Source organism: Helicoverpa armigera, chromosome 22, assembly GCF_030705265.1.
Source record: "Helicoverpa armigera isolate CAAS_96S chromosome 22, ASM3070526v1, whole genome shotgun sequence".
Classification (NCBI taxonomy): Eukaryota; Metazoa; Arthropoda; class Insecta; order Lepidoptera; family Noctuidae; genus Helicoverpa; species Helicoverpa armigera.
The window spans coordinates 1,194,198-1,215,209 of NC_087141.1; the positions used below are offsets into that span (position 1 = coordinate 1,194,198).

At 38.2% G+C, this 21,012-nt stretch overlaps 1 protein-coding gene across 1 annotated transcript in view; it reads left to right on the plus strand.

Annotated features, from left to right (window-relative positions):
* Positions 1 to 20,980, plus strand: part of LOC110371739 (nucleoporin 88) — an 84,132-nt gene extending 63,152 nt beyond the window's left edge. The window contains exons 3-15 of the mRNA XM_064040515.1: positions 11,342 to 11,455; positions 11,824 to 12,036; positions 13,230 to 13,398; positions 13,844 to 13,963; positions 14,809 to 14,908; positions 15,299 to 15,464; positions 16,742 to 16,841; positions 17,148 to 17,261; positions 17,802 to 17,939; positions 18,875 to 18,963; positions 19,405 to 19,561; positions 19,796 to 19,884; positions 20,244 to 20,980. Of these exons, the coding sequence (XP_063896585.1) occupies positions 11,342 to 11,455; positions 11,824 to 12,036; positions 13,230 to 13,398; positions 13,844 to 13,963; positions 14,809 to 14,908; positions 15,299 to 15,464; positions 16,742 to 16,841; positions 17,148 to 17,261; positions 17,802 to 17,939; positions 18,875 to 18,963; positions 19,405 to 19,561; positions 19,796 to 19,884; positions 20,244 to 20,310 (1,636 nt within the window). The 3' untranslated portion in view covers positions 20,311 to 20,980. The remainder of the gene's footprint in view (positions 1 to 11,341; positions 11,456 to 11,823; positions 12,037 to 13,229; positions 13,399 to 13,843; positions 13,964 to 14,808; positions 14,909 to 15,298; positions 15,465 to 16,741; positions 16,842 to 17,147; positions 17,262 to 17,801; positions 17,940 to 18,874; positions 18,964 to 19,404; positions 19,562 to 19,795; positions 19,885 to 20,243) is intronic.
* The last annotated feature ends 32 nt before the right edge of the window (positions 20,981 to 21,012 follow it).

Consider the following 21,012-nt stretch of genomic DNA (forward strand, 5'->3'; position numbering starts at 1 on the left):
CCCTCGCTGGCCTTTTAATGAACCCGCTCGATACCTGGCTGGATGTTTTGCTGCACCAATCATGGCAGATGAGTTTTCTTACTTATTGCGTTAAAAGCAGCTCCTTTAACTTTATCGGCAAATATTGGAGTGCTATTTCTTTGAGAATTATTTTTGGAACTTTTAAAGTTCCAAAAGTAAAAAAGTGATAACTTACTATGAACAGTGAACAATGAGGCTATCTTATAAGAAAAGTTTAATATAACTTATACACACAATTGAAAATTGTTTGGTTTTCTTATTATAGGTAAATATGAAATATCAAAAAATACGAACTAATTAATGAAACAGAAGCATCATCTATGTAAAACAACATAATCAAGTAAACACTACCAGAAAATCAAAACAAATCCAATTAAAATACATCAGAAGAATACTAATAAAGGCCATATTCATTGAGGTGTGTAATAAATTCGAAGAGAGCCGACATAAAAGGCTTCATACAGACACATCTACATTACAAATCGTCGTCATTCCGCACAATGATCGACAGTGACGGGTTATTAGACCGCCTTATCCCACCGCATCTTGTCATTCGGTTTTTACGATTCATATTCATTGTTTTTGAGAGTGCTCGCTGAGTTAATGTAAAGGGTGAGGCAGGTTATGCAGAAGTACAAGGATGTATTGCGGTAAATAGTTGAGGTCTGGTAGAAAATTCAACATGAAAAGAATATAGAGACATCATGTCATCGTCGATAGATAGACAACGCTCTCAGGCCCCTGTGTCCTACAAAGGACTAATATATGTGTATCATGGCTAGTAGGTACATAGATGATGATGATTATGCCGTAAATTAAACAGAAATTGTAAGAAACAGTTAACAACCTAAATGAAAGAGTATCTTAAACTTAATAACGATTACCGATACGAAGGCAACCATGACTTATGCATATTTTTTTCTATGCCAATTGTCCAGTCTTATAATTTACTGCTTATAACCTTTAGCAACACAGGAAAGTAATTAGACATCCAATCTTCTGAACTTATCCGGCATAGCGAAATTTAAATTTCTGTCCCATACATTTTGCTTATGAGAACACCGATTCGGTTCGACATTTTCGTATAAGAGCCTGTAAAAACTCCATACGTTTGCGCCGCATTTTCACGAGCATTCTCAAACTTTGACCCATTTGATATTCGCCCTTATGTCTGCAACAATAGGGTTCAAGTCTGGATTTAAAAATGAAAAATAGAAATTTGCAAAGCGCTACAGAGACTGAATACACGCTTGAATTATTTAGATAGCAATCGTGGGTCCGTATTCTGATCGTTTTTCTCATCGGTATCGGATAGGAGCACTATGTCTGTCCTCCTCTTTGGGATAGTGATAAAGAGGGATGGTGGTGGATAGGTGGGGCTGCTTTTGTTTCGTTTATTCATAGCATGTGTCATGAAAGTGATGTCTAATACGTTTGGGGTTGAACGTGGCGTTTGAATGTTGCCTCGAATAATGTACCTGAGGAATTCTGAGGTACCTTGCGAAATATTTTTGGTAAATGGCCTGCGGTTTTTAGTTTGTACCATTGAGGGGAATTTAAATAGACTTTTAGATAGTTGAAAGAATGGATTACAATGTAGTTGGGAAAAGCTAGGCAGATAGACAGTGGACAAAATCGGAAAATAACGGAAGAATAGACGATTTCAAACAGTTGTAATGTTTTTGGTTATTTATGTACCTACCTGAATAGGCATATAAGAAGTATTATCACGAGAGCAATGTAACAAATTATAAGAAATTAACGGTTCTAATCTTGTATTGTTTCAGACTTATGGAGATAGATCTTTCGTATCTGGTCGATTCTGTAAACAAAACTGTCCTAATTGATGATATTTATTTTTGCGGTAGAAAAAATATATGCATTTTTGACATTTTCAAATCCATCGTATATCTTAACACTTTACTTATCCATCACATGGTCAATACCTTTCTCTGAATTCCTAAAATCTTCATTAGCATCAACATCAAAAAACACTAATTACCATATTTAAATCATCCATTACATCGTCCACATACTCGTACAACTGTCGAATGATCGCAAGACATTTTCCCCGTTGCGACTGCCCAGTGCCGGGCTTCGTAAATTAAAATGTGAATAATTAACACCGACCTCCCCCCCTCCTCTGAACATGCCACCCCCTCCCCCCCACTCCCAGTCACACGCCACCCAGATGTATTAGTTTTAAGCTCTCGGTTCGTATGAACGCGATTTAGGGTGAATTCAAAAGGCAGATAGTTGACCCCCTCTAGTATTATAATCGTGTGGGGGTTTTTCGCGTTTTTCGTTGATACGGTCTTGAGTGGGCGGGGACTTTGTATGCGATTTTCGACGTTGTTGACACGTAATTGGTGTAATCTTGGATAGGTTTTTTGGATGGTCACACATTTTGTATGATTCTGCGACTAGTCATTTAATTAATTAGACTTGCATTTTTGCTTGCTTATGTTTAACAGTTTTGCTGGTTGATAGTGCTACTAGTATTACGTCCTTACCTTTACCGGTTATGTATGTCTCCGCTTTGTCCTGTATGGGCTGAGTTTGGTAAAGCTATTTCGATGGATACTCAAAACATATTTCAAATAGGCCAATCTGTTGGAATTTATACAATTTGAATTGATTTTAGTACCATTCTAATGGAATCATTCTTGTTTCACTCTCCTAAACCCCACATACATTACCCCATACAACCGATCTTTACCAATCAACACCCAATTTCAAACAACGAACGAACTTATTACGTCATCAACGTACACGCAATCAGTGACGAATAAAACACAGGGCCAATCAGAGGGCATAACTAATTCAATTTACGAACGGGCCCGAAGCGCGGCGGAAACGCACGAGGAGTTCGGCGATCGTTAATATTGATCAGTATTATCCCGGATCGACGATTTACGTGTAACACCGGACTCCCACATCGCTATACATTTAATTATTAAAAGGTTTACAAGGATGTACATGAAATGGAAATGGCAACATATAGAACGATGGCTTAGTGTTTTTTTTTGTTGTGCTTTTCTCAAATGAACCTTATCCACTAGCTTCCGCGCAACCTTTCTTCCGTCTTTAGTAAAGGAATTGTTAATTTGACTGAAGAAAACCAATCCCTTTTCTAATTGAGTAAAAACTGGCCCCGGTTTTCGAGGAATGAAAGATCTATTGGTTAAGCCGATTTTCATAGATTTTCATATATCATTAGCTCAACAGATTTTGAGTTCAGCGTAATTATTTGTTTTCTTATGGTATATGCGGTAAATAGTTCTTGATTGGCCATGGATAAACAACTTGAATCATTATGTCTCTTCCATATCACCAACATCAACGGCATTCACCTCGCGAAAAATGTTTGTTGTTTCCGGCGTAAGGTGAAAAGTCGGGGTTCGGATGCTGAAAGCCATTTTCGCCCCAAAATATTTTATTGTGATCATTCCGTTCGGCGTTGATTACCGGTCGACTTGATAATGTTTGCTTGGCCAACGTGTATTGATGATTTCTGGGGGAACGAAGACGTTGATAAACAATGTGGGTATAAAGATCTTGGGATGTTCAAGTAACATTAGCTGTATGGAGTATTTGACGTTTGGCCTATCAATGAATATCAAACACTGGTTCTGTCGGGTTCTTAGCGATAAACTACAGATAATGAACGAATAGGTACCTGTTTATAAACCTCTATTTAGAAAATATAACTTTCATACATATTTTGATGATGATGATATCTAATGATACCTAATTTAAGCATATGGACAACCCAGTATAGTATCTATTGAAAGTCCTTGAAAGATTGGTTGCCATACTTTCCGTCTTTTGACTACCCTTTACTTTGACAGTTATTATGTTGACCCAGAAAAAAGTTATTGTCTTAACATTTCTTTTGTTTGTTTTTTGAATAATTATGATGTAACTTCGAGATAATAGAAAAAATACCAAAACATTATAAGGCTTCGCATCACCCAAATGTGATACAACAATGATTGAAACAGTAATATTAAAACCCGCCACATATAAATGCTCCATTCCTCATGCATAATTAATAAAAATAGCTTACACACAGTGATCCCTAGTATTAAATACGTTATAAATAATAGAAACCGGACTAACCCGGGAGACTCGTTTCGAACGGCGCATGCATATTAACCATCACGCGCAAAAATAGAATAAATTAATAATTCTATTTTTCTATTCAAAAGCTTCCCCTATTTATTAGTGATGTACTGTTGAAACTCGATTGTTTGACGCGCGAGAATCGTAGTGTTGTCACTATGTTATGTCAGTTACGGAACTATGAAATAGTTGGCGTCAGTAGTCTTGATCTTTTGATGTCTTAAGAATAAATGATAATTTGTTTATTTTATTTTTGTAAGTGGGTAGCCTATTGGTTTTTGATGTGAGTGATCACTAATTTGAAAATAATAATCATAACTTATTATGTTTTTTAAATGTAATTACAAATTGTAACACTGAAATACATCTGTTAAATACTTATAGCAATCACTAATGAATGGGATGCATTTATTTGACCGTTAATCTGACCCAAAAGCCAGTACATCCAATTTTATTTTATACCATAAATATCCAGTATTCCCGTCACATATAAATTTGAACAATAATAAATTAATATGTGCCGACAAATGGTATGTGTTCGCAACTCATCTATAAAGTGCCGTTAGGACCGCCGCACACGTATAAAATTGCCACCGTATATTATATTCGGTTTGTTTAATTAAAACGGGCACGGGAATTGAACCGACGACCCCGTGTTCTACACGATTTTTTATCACATATGCAAATATATCGTAAATTTTGCGTAGGAGTTTTATTGACCTTACGCTTATTGGGTTAGGTATTTTATTTTTAGTTATATTTAAACGATTAAGACATCAAATAATCTATTTGTGAATGCCCTTCGAAAATCTAAATTGAAGCTGCGACAGAAGGTGCCATCCTATAAAAAATCATTTGTTTCGCTATGATCTAAAGGCAACTTAATGATAAGTCAAAGTCAAAGTCAGATTTTATCTAATTCAACCAATCGACTTTTTTGTAGGGAAATATACAAATGACGAGCTGTTTATTTTTTAATCAGTTAATGTAATTTAATTCAAGCATTGTTTTTTGTGTCCTCAATTTTCCGCTTGTTTTACGATTATGATCGAATTTTCACTCCGTAAAATCACAATCCTTTACAACAAAATCAATTCAAATATATTATATTTGCCTTTCAATATTATTCATCGTGCTCCATTACCATAACACACAGACCTTTTGTTCTATCAGCCCCGATATATCGCTCCATGTATTATCGGCGTTAGAAACAGCCAATCGGCCGACCACCGGCCGTTCAAATAATCGTAAATTCACCAACGGACAAAATATAATAAATTGCCGATGAGATCTGTGCGTACACTTCAACAAAAAAACACTGCTGGCACAAAATTCTAACGTGGAACTTAAATCAAGGGTGTAAAGTACAAAATTGAGTGGGAAATTGTTTAGAGACAGAAATGCGGTTACCGATGAGTCTATATTTGCACTCTGAACCCTTTGTTGTCGCCTTTTTTCGGTTGTTTCCGAATAAAGGCTGATAGAACACGTTTTTCAAATCATTAAACAGTTTCGACCGCGGACGCGGTTGCGGCCAAAAAGGAGGTTCGTGGCCAAAAAAAGGAACTCTGAATAAAAATTGCGAAGCGTTGGCCTGGGACGAAGTGATCGTTGTTTCGCCACGATAATAATGTAGTGCGACTGTGTTGTGTTGATGCTGGTGGTTTGATCTGGTTTTGAATTGTAATATTTCATTTACTTCTTTGCACATTCATCTATGAGACTTGTTCTCCTTCTTGTGTTTCGTATACACCGTACATTAGAATTTCATAAAAAAAATGAGACAACAAATTGTGAAACAAATTAAACACAATTTTATCAACATTTTTGTCTTGTTGCTTTAATTCTGCATTGAAGCAAAGTACAAAAATGGCTCGTTGATAAACTTTATCATATTATCTACGAAACTACTGCTACTAATCTAAAACTGCACCAAATTCTCAAATTCATGCAATGTGTGTATGTACATGCAATAGAAATACCTAATTATTAAAAAATTTCAAGTATCAAGACTCCTCCAATACCCAACCAATACTTTACGTCACACATCACATTGACACGGCGTTTTCCCGCTAAACGCGTGCAAACGACACGCTCGTCCAGTAAGCAAACGTTCGGCAAACGTACACCGTGCTGATCAGCTGTTTGTATTAGATAAACACACAGTTTATCGAGTCATCGAGGAATTGTTGATTCGTGTTTTGTACAAGAATCGAGGTTTTACTTTTCAGTATGTGGTCAGCCAATTGGCTGAGATTTGACATGTATTGTACCAAACAGTGTTATTGTAGGTCTAGGGGCCGCCTTATGCAACCAAACTTAAAAACATTATTTAACTGTGTGATTTTTGTAATTAAATTACGTTTACGATCTGGAATGAAAATTACGTTTAAGACCTTATGCTTAGCAGTATTACTTTGACCAACTTTGCCAGCATATTCGGTCGTAAATCAATCGTCATAATGTAAGAAAGCGTTACCAAACTGCATTGTTGGACTTGAAAACGGAAAGCATATTTCAATAAAATAAGCAGTAAGCTTTCTACATAAAATATGTCGTTATAAATTCAAGCTTCAAAATAGCTCTTTTACCCACCACTTGGATTACTTTCCTATAACTTGCAACATAACTCAAAAGACAATACATTACAAACCCACCCCCATTTTAAAAGCCCAAACAAGAAGAACAATATCTTCCGTGACATAAAATTCGAAAAAAAGTTTAATGGGACCAAAATCCTGGCTCCAATAAAACATAAAAATACCCCAATATATTAGGCGAAATTGATATTGTATAGATGATCCCTATTATGACGGTGGTATGAACACAGGACCCTGTTTTGCATATAGAAAAGCGATTGCTCTTTTTGCGGGAACTTTTTGAGGAACGATGGAAAAAGTGCAGTGGACTGCACGCAAGAATTAATGGTGTGAAACTTCGGACCGGGCCTTCGTGGTAGCCGGGTTATACGCCACCTAAATTTATGTACGTTCACGATTCCGTAGCTGGCTGGTTTTGGACGAATTTTTGCTGATCGTTCGCTCGGGTTTAGACATTGATTAAAACAATATGGGGAACCACTGACCGTATCACCGCATATACGGCTGAGACCAAGTGATCCTTAGTTAAAGAAATCAGATGCTTAATTAATTACGAAGATCGATATGTAGTCTACGCGTTATACCATAAAATATTATAACGCCCTAAGTGAAACGAACACAATTTGTCTTCCTTTCTTTCTATTGAGGCTCCACAAAAATCGTAACCTAATTGTAGCCACAAAGGCAGACCATCGATCACGGACAGAACCGTCATCGTATTCAATAAGAATCTGCATCAAACGATTGCTACAATCAATCCTCATTTGCCGAGACGCCGAAAAAATCAGCCGACGAGAAGCCACAGATGGCAGAGCATTTTTAATAGTCGCCAAGAACTCGCCAGTCACCAACAGACAAATCTACTGTAATTAATGACTATAAGGGTATTTTTTTTTTCTCTTCGATACCAATAAAGGAGACATTACTGAAGGGACAAAACAAAACATTGCGCCCGGTGTCGAACGAAAGGAGAATTTATCATCTAGACGGCACCGGCAGTCGGCGCACCCGCCAATGTCCATTTGGATAATGCCCAACGCGATTAAAAATATAAAAATACCCCCACCCGACCCCTGTGGGGAGTGGGGGGATTTGACGGAGGACATCGCGCTGAGGACACAAAAGGATTATAAATGAGAAGGAATTTTAGATAATATTTGTACGTTGGATGTGGATTGTAATGTCGGTAGAGATCGGCCGGCGCGCCACCCCACCGGGGGGAGCCTTCCGCGATCCGCACCTAATGAGTGTTTGTATCAATTTGTTAGTATTGTATTTGAATATTTTTATACGTTCGTTACGATTTTAATCCCTTGTGGTTGTGGCAGACTGGATCGATGCTTTTTTTTAATTCTCGGCCGTTTGATCGCCGGGTGCGTTTGTGTTGATTAAAGGCGTTGTTCGAGGTTTTGGGGACCCATGTCTCGACCGCACTCTCTTTTTATACTTTTTACTTGTGTCCGACAATTTGGATGGGTGTAGAATATTAAAATTGCGATTATGTTGTGCCTGCCGGTTCCACGGTCATTACGAGCGATGAGCCCGTTATGAGAGTAGTTCATTGTTCACATAACGAGCCCTAACTTTAACTAGGCACTGAAAATACCGAAATTTCCAAATTTACCGAGCGTTATAAAAAATTAATTAATTCTAATTACTCTGTAGGCCTTAAAAAATACAATTCGTCCGTGTACGGCCCCACGATAGTATAAAGGGTCAGATAAACATGGAAAAAATATAATTCGTATTCATAATTAATACATTTAAAAATATAATATTTTTCAGGGCGTTTTCAGACTACGAAGGATGAATCCGAATGAGCGAGAAAAGAATAACACAGCACTGAGCGAGCGACACTCGGTGTTTTCAATTCATTATCTCGAAAACAAAAATTTCATTAGCCCCGAGATTTCCTTTTTAAATTTAATTATTCATATTTAAATTAAACAAAATATAATAGAGGTCCGCCAGAGAAAAAAGCGGCTTTATCGTATCATATTTTATTAACCGAATTTATAATTCTACGCCGATTCGAGTAAATCCCCAACAGTGGGTAGACGGAGGGGGTTGCGCGGCCTCTCCCTGGGAAATATTTATGAATGCCAAGCAGAAAAATCCACAATAATATTTCAGGGTGGACGTCGGCCGCGGTCTTTACTTGCCAGCCCCTGATCTATTTAAAAAAAGGCCTCCCGGAAGGACAAAAGGGCTGCGGGGTGCTCGTAAAAAAACTGGACACGTATAGAGGTTACCGGCCATCCGGTCGCTTTGTCTGATTCTTATTTTTTACCGGATCGGATCCTTTTCGCCGTTTTTTATCGGTTTTTGTTCCGGAGACACTACGGACCGGGTCGGATACCCCGTTTGTTCTAATGTCATCCCATTTGTAATTTTTACGTTTCACTGTATGTGTATTTTTTTTAGTTGACCGCCTAATGGTTACCCTTTTCTTTGGTATGTAAAAATTGTTTGATTTATATTTTGGTCTGACCAACGACAGTTTTCTTTACGTCCTATTGTTACTGTTCTGTTCTATTCCATCATAAAGTTACATTGTTCCAGTTATATAAAACTCTGTTTTCTGTATCTATATCTGTCATATCAAAAGTCTAGGCTTCAATTAGAAAATTCCATAAATTATCAAACTCTGATAGTTCCATGGAGAATACCGTTAAAACGCCAGCGAACTAACAATGAATACAAAGTAGTGGCAGCGCTGGTTAAACGTATCCCGAACGTGGTCCGCAATAGGATTAACGTCAAATTGGACATGTAGCATGCGCAGAGCCCCAGTTGCCATCTATTGATACACCTTGTAATTGTGAGATGATGCTTTTTGCATTTTTGGTACATATTGTATCTACAATTCTGCATTTGGACTGAATAATTTTGGAATCTTTGATAAGCTATCACAGCTATAATTAAGTATAGATTATGCTAAGTTACACATTATGTCCGACACGAACACGACGAAAGCACTGGTATTCCGATTAGACTGGAAGCCGACCCCAACATAGTTGGGAAAAAGGCTCGGAGGATGATGATGACACATTATGTCCGACATCTTGATTTTGCCAAATGCTAGAACAGTGTAGTTAACGTCATGCCTCTGACCAAATAAATTATGGAAACGCATGTTAAAAAGATTGTCTAATATTTTCTACCAAGACCAATTCCTGTCTAGACCAATATTGCTCTACGATTTTACTTCTCATTTAGAAAGCTTAAGTAATAACTTCAACAGCCATTCAATATAGCCCCAATTTTGCAATATATAAACCCCAAAAAATGTGGTTCATTTAGCCTTACCTTACCTACAGTTCGAAATCACAGACCCCATTTTAATATTAAACAAGTAAATCCAACAAGAAGGTGAGTTCTAAACGCACGATTAATCCAGACCGCGTTCCCGCCAAAAAAGTGGATGAAAAAAACAAAATGGCCGGCGAATAATCAAATTATTAGAAAGGCCACGTGAGTGTTGCGGTCTTACCGCTTATTTATCATAGATGTTATGGATGGCTACCTTTTTTGAGGCTGTTAATATCGGGTTTTATGTATGCTGGGAAGACGATTTTTCCTTCCTTAAATTATGAAATTACGTGCCCAATTCATTATTTTGGAATTTGGTGTTTTAACATTGTTAAAAACCTTGATTATCATTATATTATTATATAGGCCTTCTTTCAGATATTTCACAATCGGTTAACTTCTTCAGTTGCTTTATTAATTGGCCATATTGCGTGCTATGTTACAGCAAAGGCCCCCTCTTATCCACTCCACTCTCTCTCTCTGGCTGCCAGCCACTTTGATTAGCAAAGGACAATGGGCATATTGGTATACCCCACCAATAGCAATGTCATATATATTATTGGATAGGCCTTTTTATGTAGAACAACATTTACTATGACAGCTTTGCTGAAATATTTGTCCGTTCTGAGATATAGATCAAAAACTGTGCAAAAGTTAGAACTAAGTAATCTATTGATAACTCAAGTTTTTAAAGGAAAATCTAAGTACTACCAAGTGTAAGTCTTGTAAGTGCTACCTGCTGTGCCCGTTAGGGTCCATAATTGTTACTATTATGTAGCATTTCAACCTTTTATTGTATCAACTGGATTTTGGGCGTAATGAGAAACCGCACCAATAGCAAAGTCATATATATCGTTGGATAGGTCTTTTTAATTGGAACAATATTTACTATGACAGCTTTGTTCTATTGTTTGTCCGTTATAAAAGGTTGAAATGCTACATACCTAATAGTAACAATTATGGACCCTAACGGGCACAGCAGGTAGCACTTACAAGACTTACACTTGGTAGTACTTAGATTTTCCTTTAAAAACTTGAGTTATCAATAGATTATTTAGTTCTAACTTTTGCACAGTTTTTGATCTATATCTCAGAACGGACAAACATTTCAACAAAGCTGTCATAGTAAATATTGTTCTACATAAAAAGACCTATCCAATGGTATATATGACATTCCTATTGGCGGGGTATACCAGGTCCCATATATTTGTGCCCATTGTCCTTTGAATTACGTAAATAGCTCCCTGAAGGAAATTCTCATGTCTATATGGTATTGTTTGCAGGAGTTTCTCCCTGGATGAAAGGTTCCTGTACTGCCAGGGTGAAGTTCGACGCGTGCACTGGCATCCTGGGTCATTGTCACATGTTTTTGTGCTTGGATCTGATAATACCATCAGGTAAATAGCTTTATTTTTTGGTTCATTTGAATCTGTCTTCATAATATTGTGTACAATAATTCCCAGTAACACATGACTTGATTTTATCAACGCAGCATAGAATTGTAACTACTTTTACTATAGGAATGATAACTCTTGTGGATAAGAATTGCATGGAGAAAAGTAACTTATTTCTTATTCCAAAAAAAATTAGCAGTCACCAAAACAAGTCGATGTTTTAGCTGTACCTAACTGGTAATTTTTGGTTAAAAATTTCATTTCGATAGAAAACAAATTAGTCGCTACAAGAAATAAAGCTACAATAAAATGAGATCTACAAGTATCTTTTTATAAAACTGATGAACATTATTTATCTTCTTCTATTACAGGCTCTACAACATAGCCCTAAAAAAAGGTCCGAAACTAGTTCAGATCTTCACTATCGGCATCAAGCCATCAGGTCAGCTAGCCGGTAGAGACCTACTGGACAGTCTCGGCGATACGGCTGTGGATTTCACGCCTATACCTGACTCCGAGACCCTGCTGATCTTGAGGGGAAACGGCGACGTTTATATGATGCAGTGCGAATTGGAGCGGAAGAGGTAGGTTAAAAAGTAGATTCTAAGACCTCTTAACGGTAGGTATGGTCAGTTGGCCGGTAGAGACCTACTGGACAGTCTCGGCGATACAGCAGTGGACTTCACGCCTATACCTGACTCCGAAACCCTGTTGATCTTGAGGGGCAACGGCGATGTTTATATGATGCAGTGCGAATTGGAGCGGAAGAGGTAGGTTAATGAAGTTCTAAGACCTTTTAAAGGTATACGAGTAAGGTCAGCTGGCCGGTAGAGACCTACTGGACAGTCTCGGTGATACGGCGGTGGACTTCACGCCTATACCTGACTCCGAGACCCTGTTGATCTTGAGGGGAAACGGCGATGTTTATATGATGCAGTGTGAATTGGAACGGAAGAGGTAGGTGAAAAATAAGATTCTAGGACCTTCTAAAGGTATACGAGTAAGGTCAGTTGGCCGGTAGGGACCTACTGGACAGTCTCGGCGATACGGCGGTGGACTTCACGCCGATACCTGACTCCGAGACCCTGTTGATCTTGAGGGGAAACGGCGATGTTTATATGATGCAGTGTGAATTGGAGCGGAAGAGGTAGGTTACAACTGAGGTTGTAAGACCTTTTGAAGGTATACGAGTAAGGTCAGTTGGCCGGTAGAGACCTACGGGACAGTCTCGGTGATACGGCGGTGGACTTCACGCCTATACCTGACTCCGAGACCCTGTTGATCTTAAGGGGAAACGGCGATGTGTATATGATGCAGTGTGAATTGGAGCGGAAGAGGTAGGTGGTTTGTAATGAGGTTTTTTAATTCTTTCTTTTAAAGGACTAAAGTATTGTTTTTAATAGAAGATTTTGGTTGATTTTGCAGTAGTTGTAACCTTCTTCAGGACCCTATTTATGCAGTTGTTTCGTGTCTCGTTGAAACTGAACTTATAAATTACTAGTTTTTGCCTGTGGTTTCTCTCGCGTCTCGTGTGAACCACTTCCTGAACCTGTATTAGAAAATGTTGCCTATATGTTACTGCCAATTTTCATCGAAATTCTTTCATCCATTTGCGGTTGAAGAAGTCGCACATAGAGCAGTCAGAAACTTATACAAACTCACTCACAAACTATCTCCTTTATGAGTGTAATTAAATCATTATTTTGCGTGGGATCAATATTTTGTGTATCTACATAGATTGTTCAAACTAATTGCATATTATATCTTTCCCTTCCAGCCCCCTACAACCGAAGCTATCAGGTCCCCTCGCCATGTATCCTCCAGCCGATGACAACTACGGTTCGGAGTCGTGTTCCATCATAGCATTGGGTGGAGGCGACACTCCTCCCATGGTGGTCGTGGCTACCTGTTCTGCAGCTTTGTATCATTGTCTGTTGCTTCCTAACGTGAGTAGTTTTACCTCTAGAATTAAGTTAACACCGTTTGCCTGTTTCCTAAGTATATCTTAGACACCAATGACTGTGTTTCGGATGGCACGTTAAATGTAGGTCCCGGGCGTCATTGAAAATCCTTGGCAGGATTAGGTTAGGTTATTCGAGTATTACTGTCAACTTTTATTGAAATCCATTCAGTGTGTTGTGCGTGAAAGTAGAATACGCGATGCAGCTTCATGTAATGTAGCCTAGCGACTAATCTTAAGCGATATTCCACCCTCGAGCCTGGGAAGCCAGGATAGTAACTTATCTTTCCTATTCAAACATTGTAGCTTAGCAAACCTATAGTCCTTGCGAAAATAACAAGGAATTAAGGTGCACTTCACTCTTCCAAATTGGTTATGATTTTGATGCATAGTTCGATCATGCTAACGAATTTTCTCAACAATTCTTGCAGCCTACTGAAAAGGAAGACGGCGATAGCCACGCCCTCTACGTGGTGGAGGCAGTAGAACTGAACATAGGGCTCAATCCTGATGATGATCTGCAGTACTCTTACCCAGTTCATTTGTACCCGGTAAGTTATTATTTTGGATATATTTGACATTAACATTGCCTCTTGATAGTCAATGTATTTATATATCGGGTGTGTCGTTCATAATCACATTAAATTGAATGTGTTAATATACTGGTTAATATATGTCGATTAACACAAAGATAAAAGAAAAATACGTAAAAATAAAAAAATGCAGTTTTCAAACAAAGTAAATAGAATAAAATTGTGCGAAAATTAGAACACCATATAGAAGTCAGTCATTACAAACAGCTGAAATTCTCGCTTGAAAACTGAGAGCTGTCAACTGATCAAAACATTCGATACTCCTAACTTTATTTCTGCTTTACACATGATGTTGTAAATTATGAAAACGAAAAATGAGTCCTGTGGCTAAACCACTGAATGGATTATGTTATTTTTTTTACAATTCGCTATAGAATATCATGAAGTACATGTGATAGAATTTAATGTGATTATGAACGACACACCCGATATATTGTATCAGCACAGAAGATATTGGTAAACCTTTAATAAATAAACAATAAATAAAATAAGTTAATTAGCAGAACCTGTGGTTACACCCACTTTTTGAGGGAACTCATTCTTGCACCCGGATAAAATGTAGCCTATGTTCTTTTTCAGGCTTTAGGCTATCTGTGGACTTTATTAAATTTACTTTAATCGGTTCTGTAATTTTCGCGTAACAGACAGAGTATAGATTCTCAAAATGTAATGTTTTTCAATTACCAAAGCTTCTTCAGGATAACCGGATTGGAATATGTGCAATCCATTTATGATTCCTCAAATTTGTACTGATTTCAAATCCTACTACTTATATATTCAATCTATTGTATATTCCTTTTCAGTGCACCAACAACACATACGCGTGTATGCATGCAGGTGGCGTACACACCATCACACTGCCTATGCTTGAAAACCTGGTTGACTTCGCGTTAGCTGATGAGAGTAAGATATTTTCCATCATTTTTCAAAGCTTCCTTTTCACTTGGTTTTCTGTTTTGCCTGTGTTTAGCGCAGACTTCTTTTGATAGAATATGCTATAAGGTCAAGAATTTTTAGATTTAAGCAGACCTTTATTATATCGTTTTGCGGAATAAACGGGTGTAGACCGGCCTCTGTTGAGCAGCTATAGAAAGAGAGGAGTAGAAAAAGCAGATGGCCAACCTACAGCAATATAACGGCGTCAAAAGAGGAAGAAGGAGACCCGTTTCCGATATTCTTAAGTTTTTGAGTTTGCTTAAATGTACTTCTATATTGCTTAGAAATCTTTTGTCCAACTGGTTCTTTTCAACATATTCGTTTTATATCTTAATTTTTTTTTGTTCTTCTTTCCAGGTGACATGGAAGCGGTACTATCGGGCATGTTTTCTCGTAGTGGTGTGGCGCGGCACGTGCTGGGCACGGCTCTACGCGATGCAGCACCGCCCGTCGGCCTGGCGCTCACTGCACCACCACTACGGCGCCTGCTTATACTGCCCAACACTGCAACACTAAGGGCCAGGTACTGTAGACTAACTTTATCGTAACTTGCGACTACCTAACAACGATCGCTGTGGGTGCAACGTGAGGAAGTGGCAAACTCATGCTGAATAAAAATCCATCGTGTTCCTTCGTACGCATTTTGTGTACCAGGGGCGCGGTACCGCAGCTCTCGAACAATCCCGCAGCCCAGGTACTGTGAATCAACTTAGTATTAATCGTCTTCTGGATATGGAAGCAATGCTATCGGGCATGTTCTCCCGCTCGGGCGTGGCGCGGCACGTGCTGGGCACAGCTCTACGCGATGCAGCACCGCCCGTCGGACTGGCGCTCACTGCACCACCACTGCGGCGCCTGCTTATACTGCCCAACACTGCAGCACTGAGGGCCAGGTACTGTGAACCAACTTAATGCCATCTAGCAACTAAATAACGAACAACGCTCGCTGTGGATGCAGCGTGAGTAAGTGGCAGACTCTTCCTGACTGAAACCAACCGTGTTCCTTCTGGAGCCCTTTGTGCTTTAAAGCCGCGGTAACTCGTGCAAACAATCCCGCAGCCCAGGTACTGTGAACCAACTTAATATTTTAATCATCTTCTGGAATGGAAGCAGTATTATCAGGTATGTTCTCCCGCTCCGGTGTAGCCCGGCACGTGCTGGGCACGGCGCTACGTGATGCGTCACCGCCCGTCGGGCTGGCACTCACTGCACCGCCACTACACCGCCTGCTTATACTGCCTAACACTGCAGCACTAAGGGCCAGGTACTGTGGGCTAGCCAGTTTAAACTGGTATTGACTGCTCTGTATGTTACGACGACAACGACGACCACGACGGTTTTTAGTCAGTAAGAGTGTGACACTCCCTCACCGCTGCTAACCCACAGCGGGAGGGGTCATTTGATGATTTATAACTTCGTTAAAAAAAATAAAATAATATGCTGTCCCATGGTTAGTTCATAAATAAAACTATAATGATACTATTTTATCTACAATTTTTAAATTATCTTATACAGGTATTCCTCGTAGTATAAATGCAATAAAGTAGCTATCCTCTCTATAACAAGTTATTTGCCAACGTTTTTACCTCAGATTGTAAATGATTTTTACGCACCAAAAATAATAAACAAATTAATCTTTCTGGTTATCTCATCTACTTAGCCTTTTCCCAACTATGTTGGATACGGCTTCCAGTCTTACCGGATGCAACTCAATACCAGTGTTATCTGACAGTTACACGGGCAAACCAATACACGTACGTAAGACTGATTAATAATGGTTAAATTATTTGTTTTTTGTAGAACATTGGAACCGTTCGACTTGGAAGAACAACTGTACAAGGAACTGCAACTCAAGAACCCATCACTTGAACAAGAGGATATCAACAATATCTTGAAAGAGGTAACCAAAACATATTTATTTATTACATGCATAAAAGCGACAAAACCCCATTGCTTGACAGCTATTAAGCCGTGGTTTCACCTGCGTCATGAGGAAACTACATCCAGCACCCGGATAAAAATATTATATGTTTTAAGTTGAACTCCGATCAAGTGTGTCAAAGTTCAACCTTATTTCGTTTGCCGAACATTATTCCTTCCATTATTGTGATAAGGTTGAAAATCAATTGAAGATATTTGTCTGTTGATATGCCTGTAGTCAATACTTTTCCACATTTTTAATGTTATTATAACCTTACATTTCCAGCGTCAGAAGCTATCGTTCACGTCGATAGTGCAGGAGATCTTGACCCGTGACGTGTCGCAGCCGCTGCTCACGCTCAGCACCAAACACGAACCCTCGCCCAAGGAGTGCTTAGAGGTAACCAGTAGTATTACTAATACAGAAAAACTATTAAAATATAGAATGTAAAGAAACTAACATGTCATGGATTTCGGTAAAGTAACGTAAAATTACATAATTTATCTATTAAAATGTCATGTCAAATGTCATGGATTTCCACAAAGTAACGTAAAATTACATAATTTATCTATTAAAATATACATACACATTACATGATTTTGTAAAGTATCAAGATTTTTAGAAGTTTGATTTTGAATATATATTTAGTGTTAAAACTATTGTATTTTGTGTAATGATAAAATTTTTGGTGGTTTATGTGCCAAACGCAGATAAAGAAGGAAATAGATTTTTTTCGGGTGTGTTAACGTGAAGTTTCTTACATATAGTCATACAATTATTTTTATAAACAAAATCAATCCAACAAAGTATTATTCCTGTCGTTATTAAAGAGTTATCCCAAAACTTGACACGAAAAACCGCAACAACAGTGTCTGTTTTAAACTTATTTTTTTCGTTTTGTATTGGTAAACTGATATATTTTTATTATAAATTTTCCAGTTCCTCACACAAGCGACATTAAAGCTCCGTGGCGAGTACATTTCTCGTCAGCAACGCGTATGTGACGCCATCGCCCGCAAACTACAAGCTCTTCGGAACCTCAGCAACAGTCACCAAGACTGGCTCCAAGACCTGCAGGTAACACCCCGTACTTTCACAAATGCGGAGGAACATGTCATTAAAAGTTGTCCCAAGGATCGAAACGCCACGACAACAGTGCACAGGGGAACTCGCCACGGCATGACTAGTCGGTCACACATCTACGGACCGACCGCGCTAAGCATACACAATCTCTTTTTTCAAGGGTATTTCAAGGGTTTTAAATACTATATAACCACTGTTTCAAATATAATACGAGTGTATTGCAAACAGATACTTAATTTTTTTTTTTATATTGGAGCTTGTAATTCGCTTTTGTGTATGTGCTTATGTCCTTCTACTATTTGGCCCATAATTGATAAGTATGTCGGAGACTGTCATTAGTACGGACACTAAACGTCACGCAAGCGCGCCCTCTGGTGGCGTTTCCGGTGAAACAACATTTTGGCGCGCTTGGCAGAGTAGTGGTGGTCGGCGTGGCGTCCGCGGAGCTCAGTCTTGGTCGAGTCGTCGTGCTGCGCACATCTCGATACTGCCTTTCGTTACGTGTAGTGTACCTAGTGTTATTGCCTAGTGTTGTAGTACTGTTGTAGATCCATATTGTAGTGTGTAAAGTGTCTTTTGAAATTAAAGTGTAAAGGTTCTTCTAACCTAACAGACAGACATGTGTTGCTGGGGAGTTTGTTCCGCCACTTCTTCTCCCCAAGCCAAAACACATAGGAAGTGGCGAAGGGCGGGCGTTTTGGGGGCTGTCTTTTGTTCTGACTAATTTGAATAAACGTTTGACTTTTGAGTTCGTTTGAGTTTTGAGTTTCTTTGAGTTATCTCTTTGCTTGATTACCCTAACTGATGTCGGACGATAGTGCCATCCTGATGTTCGCCTCCGACAAGTATATTAATTATTAGAATTGAATCTAAAACTATTTCTATTATACTGTATTTATATTTATGTTTTTTTTATGAATTAATTTCAGAAAGAAATAGATGACGTACAACTGCAGTCGACGGTTCTTAAAGAAAAGTGCATGTTGGCTGAGAAACATCAAGATGATCTCAAATACAGGTATGTGCAAGTTAAATAACATAGCTTGAACGTGACGGTAAATAATCGTTAATCGTTTTATCTTTGTTTTAAATAAATAATACAGAAAATTTTCATAAAAACCTTGAGTTTTGGCTCAAAACAATCACTGCATTTTGACAGGCACATCTTACGTCGTTTTACTCGCTTCTTGTGGGAGTTATTACACGTTTCCAGAAAATAAGTTGCCTTTTAACCTTCCTCGATAAAAGGGCTACCTTACCTTACACAAATATTTTTTTCATATTGGGCTTACAAACATACTCTTCAGCTTTATTATATAAGTATAGATTAATAGTTTATTTTTAATTTCTACTTGGCATCCCATTGGCATTCCGTCTCTACTTCTTTTGTTATATTAAGTTTTTATAACGCCTATTTTATTTATTAATTTTATACTAACAAACCATTCACTTTCTTCAGATGTTCAGCAGTAATCCGCAAGATCAGATGTTCAGCGCCCGCCACCCCGGCGGAGCGAGAACTGCTCTCTGAGCTGGAACGTTACCGACGCTGCGGGGAGAGGCTGAGCGAGCAGATACAGCTGCTCAAGCAACATGCACAGCATAAGTCTAATGAGGTATGTTCATAAACTGAGAATTACTAATCTGGCAGCCTTTTTCTAAAACCATGTTGGGGTAGGTATGCAGTGTAACTGGTTTTGAGAAAAGGATAGTACGGCCTTCTTTGCCCCAGATACTGCTATATTCCAGTGTTTAATATGGAGCTCCACAAACCAGTTATCTGGGCAACCCAATACGCATTAGTAAGACTGGTTGTCAGACTTACTAACTATTAACATTTTATCTTCCAGTTGGAAAAATTCCACTTGGACTACAAGAAGAAAGACATCGCTTTGGGCAAGTCTCACAGTGATACCATCTCTTCTATTCTACAACAACAGTAAGTAAATTTTTGTCTATTTATTATTATGAAACACTATGTTTTGCCACCGATTTTACCGACATCCCGAGGGAATGACTTAGTTACTCTGATATATAAGCTACTGGTTTCACCCGCGACCCAAGAGACTTCCTTCCCGGTTGAAGAGTATTCTAGGAGATATGTGTAAAAAACATGTAGGTACTGCATGTTTTTTGGTGTGAAAGAGTAAAAACATACAGACACATACATACATCTTTACAAATTTTCGTATTTCTTGGATTTCTTACAGTAATATACTTACTTAGTTGTAGACACTGTAATTATTTATTTGCGTTATATTTTATACTAATAATAATACATTTCTCTTAATTTTTCAGAACAAGCCAAATATCAACACTGATTGAAGAGACGAAGCTACTCAAAGACCAACTCAGCATTGTTTAGACTTAAAACTAGTATTAATAGATAAGTAAGTTTGTTTTGTAATATTTCTGTATTTCTTTAGTTTTTCTGTTTAATTTCCAGTTATTTTTTTCACATTTCAATGTTAAATTTGATTATTAGAATAGCAACATTGCATATCTTGATTGATTTGGTTAATCATTTTTGTTAATCGCTTGAATTAATTTTGTTTGTACCACGGAGGAATGAAAGATAGCAGAAATGCATAAGGCAGGTAGATCAGATGCCTTCTTGTAGGTCAAGCAACGTACGGTAGGCGTGATCAAAACGATCAGTTACTAGAACTAACAAGTCGTTTGGGTTCCTTGTCAAATCACGACCAATTTGCCAAAGATTGGTCTTGATTGATTGGTGATTTAATTTGAAAAAAAAGTGGGTGGCTTTTAAGGGTGGAACCAGTAACGTTCCTCGTCCCCCGAACGCCTGTATCGGGTCGCTCTGCTATCTTTACGATATCTCTGCTGGACATTTTCTTCTCCATGGTTTGTACCTACAAGAGTAACTAAATAATTCTGGTGACAATTGAAATTATTTGATTTCTAAATAGTAAATGGTATTTTTGTATAAACTTCTATGTGATTGTTAGAACTGACTTTGATTTAGTTTTGTATTGTTTTTCATTGAATTAAAGATTATTATTCAAATAAGAAAACGTTTTTGGTTCATGTAACTAGGTTGAGGAGG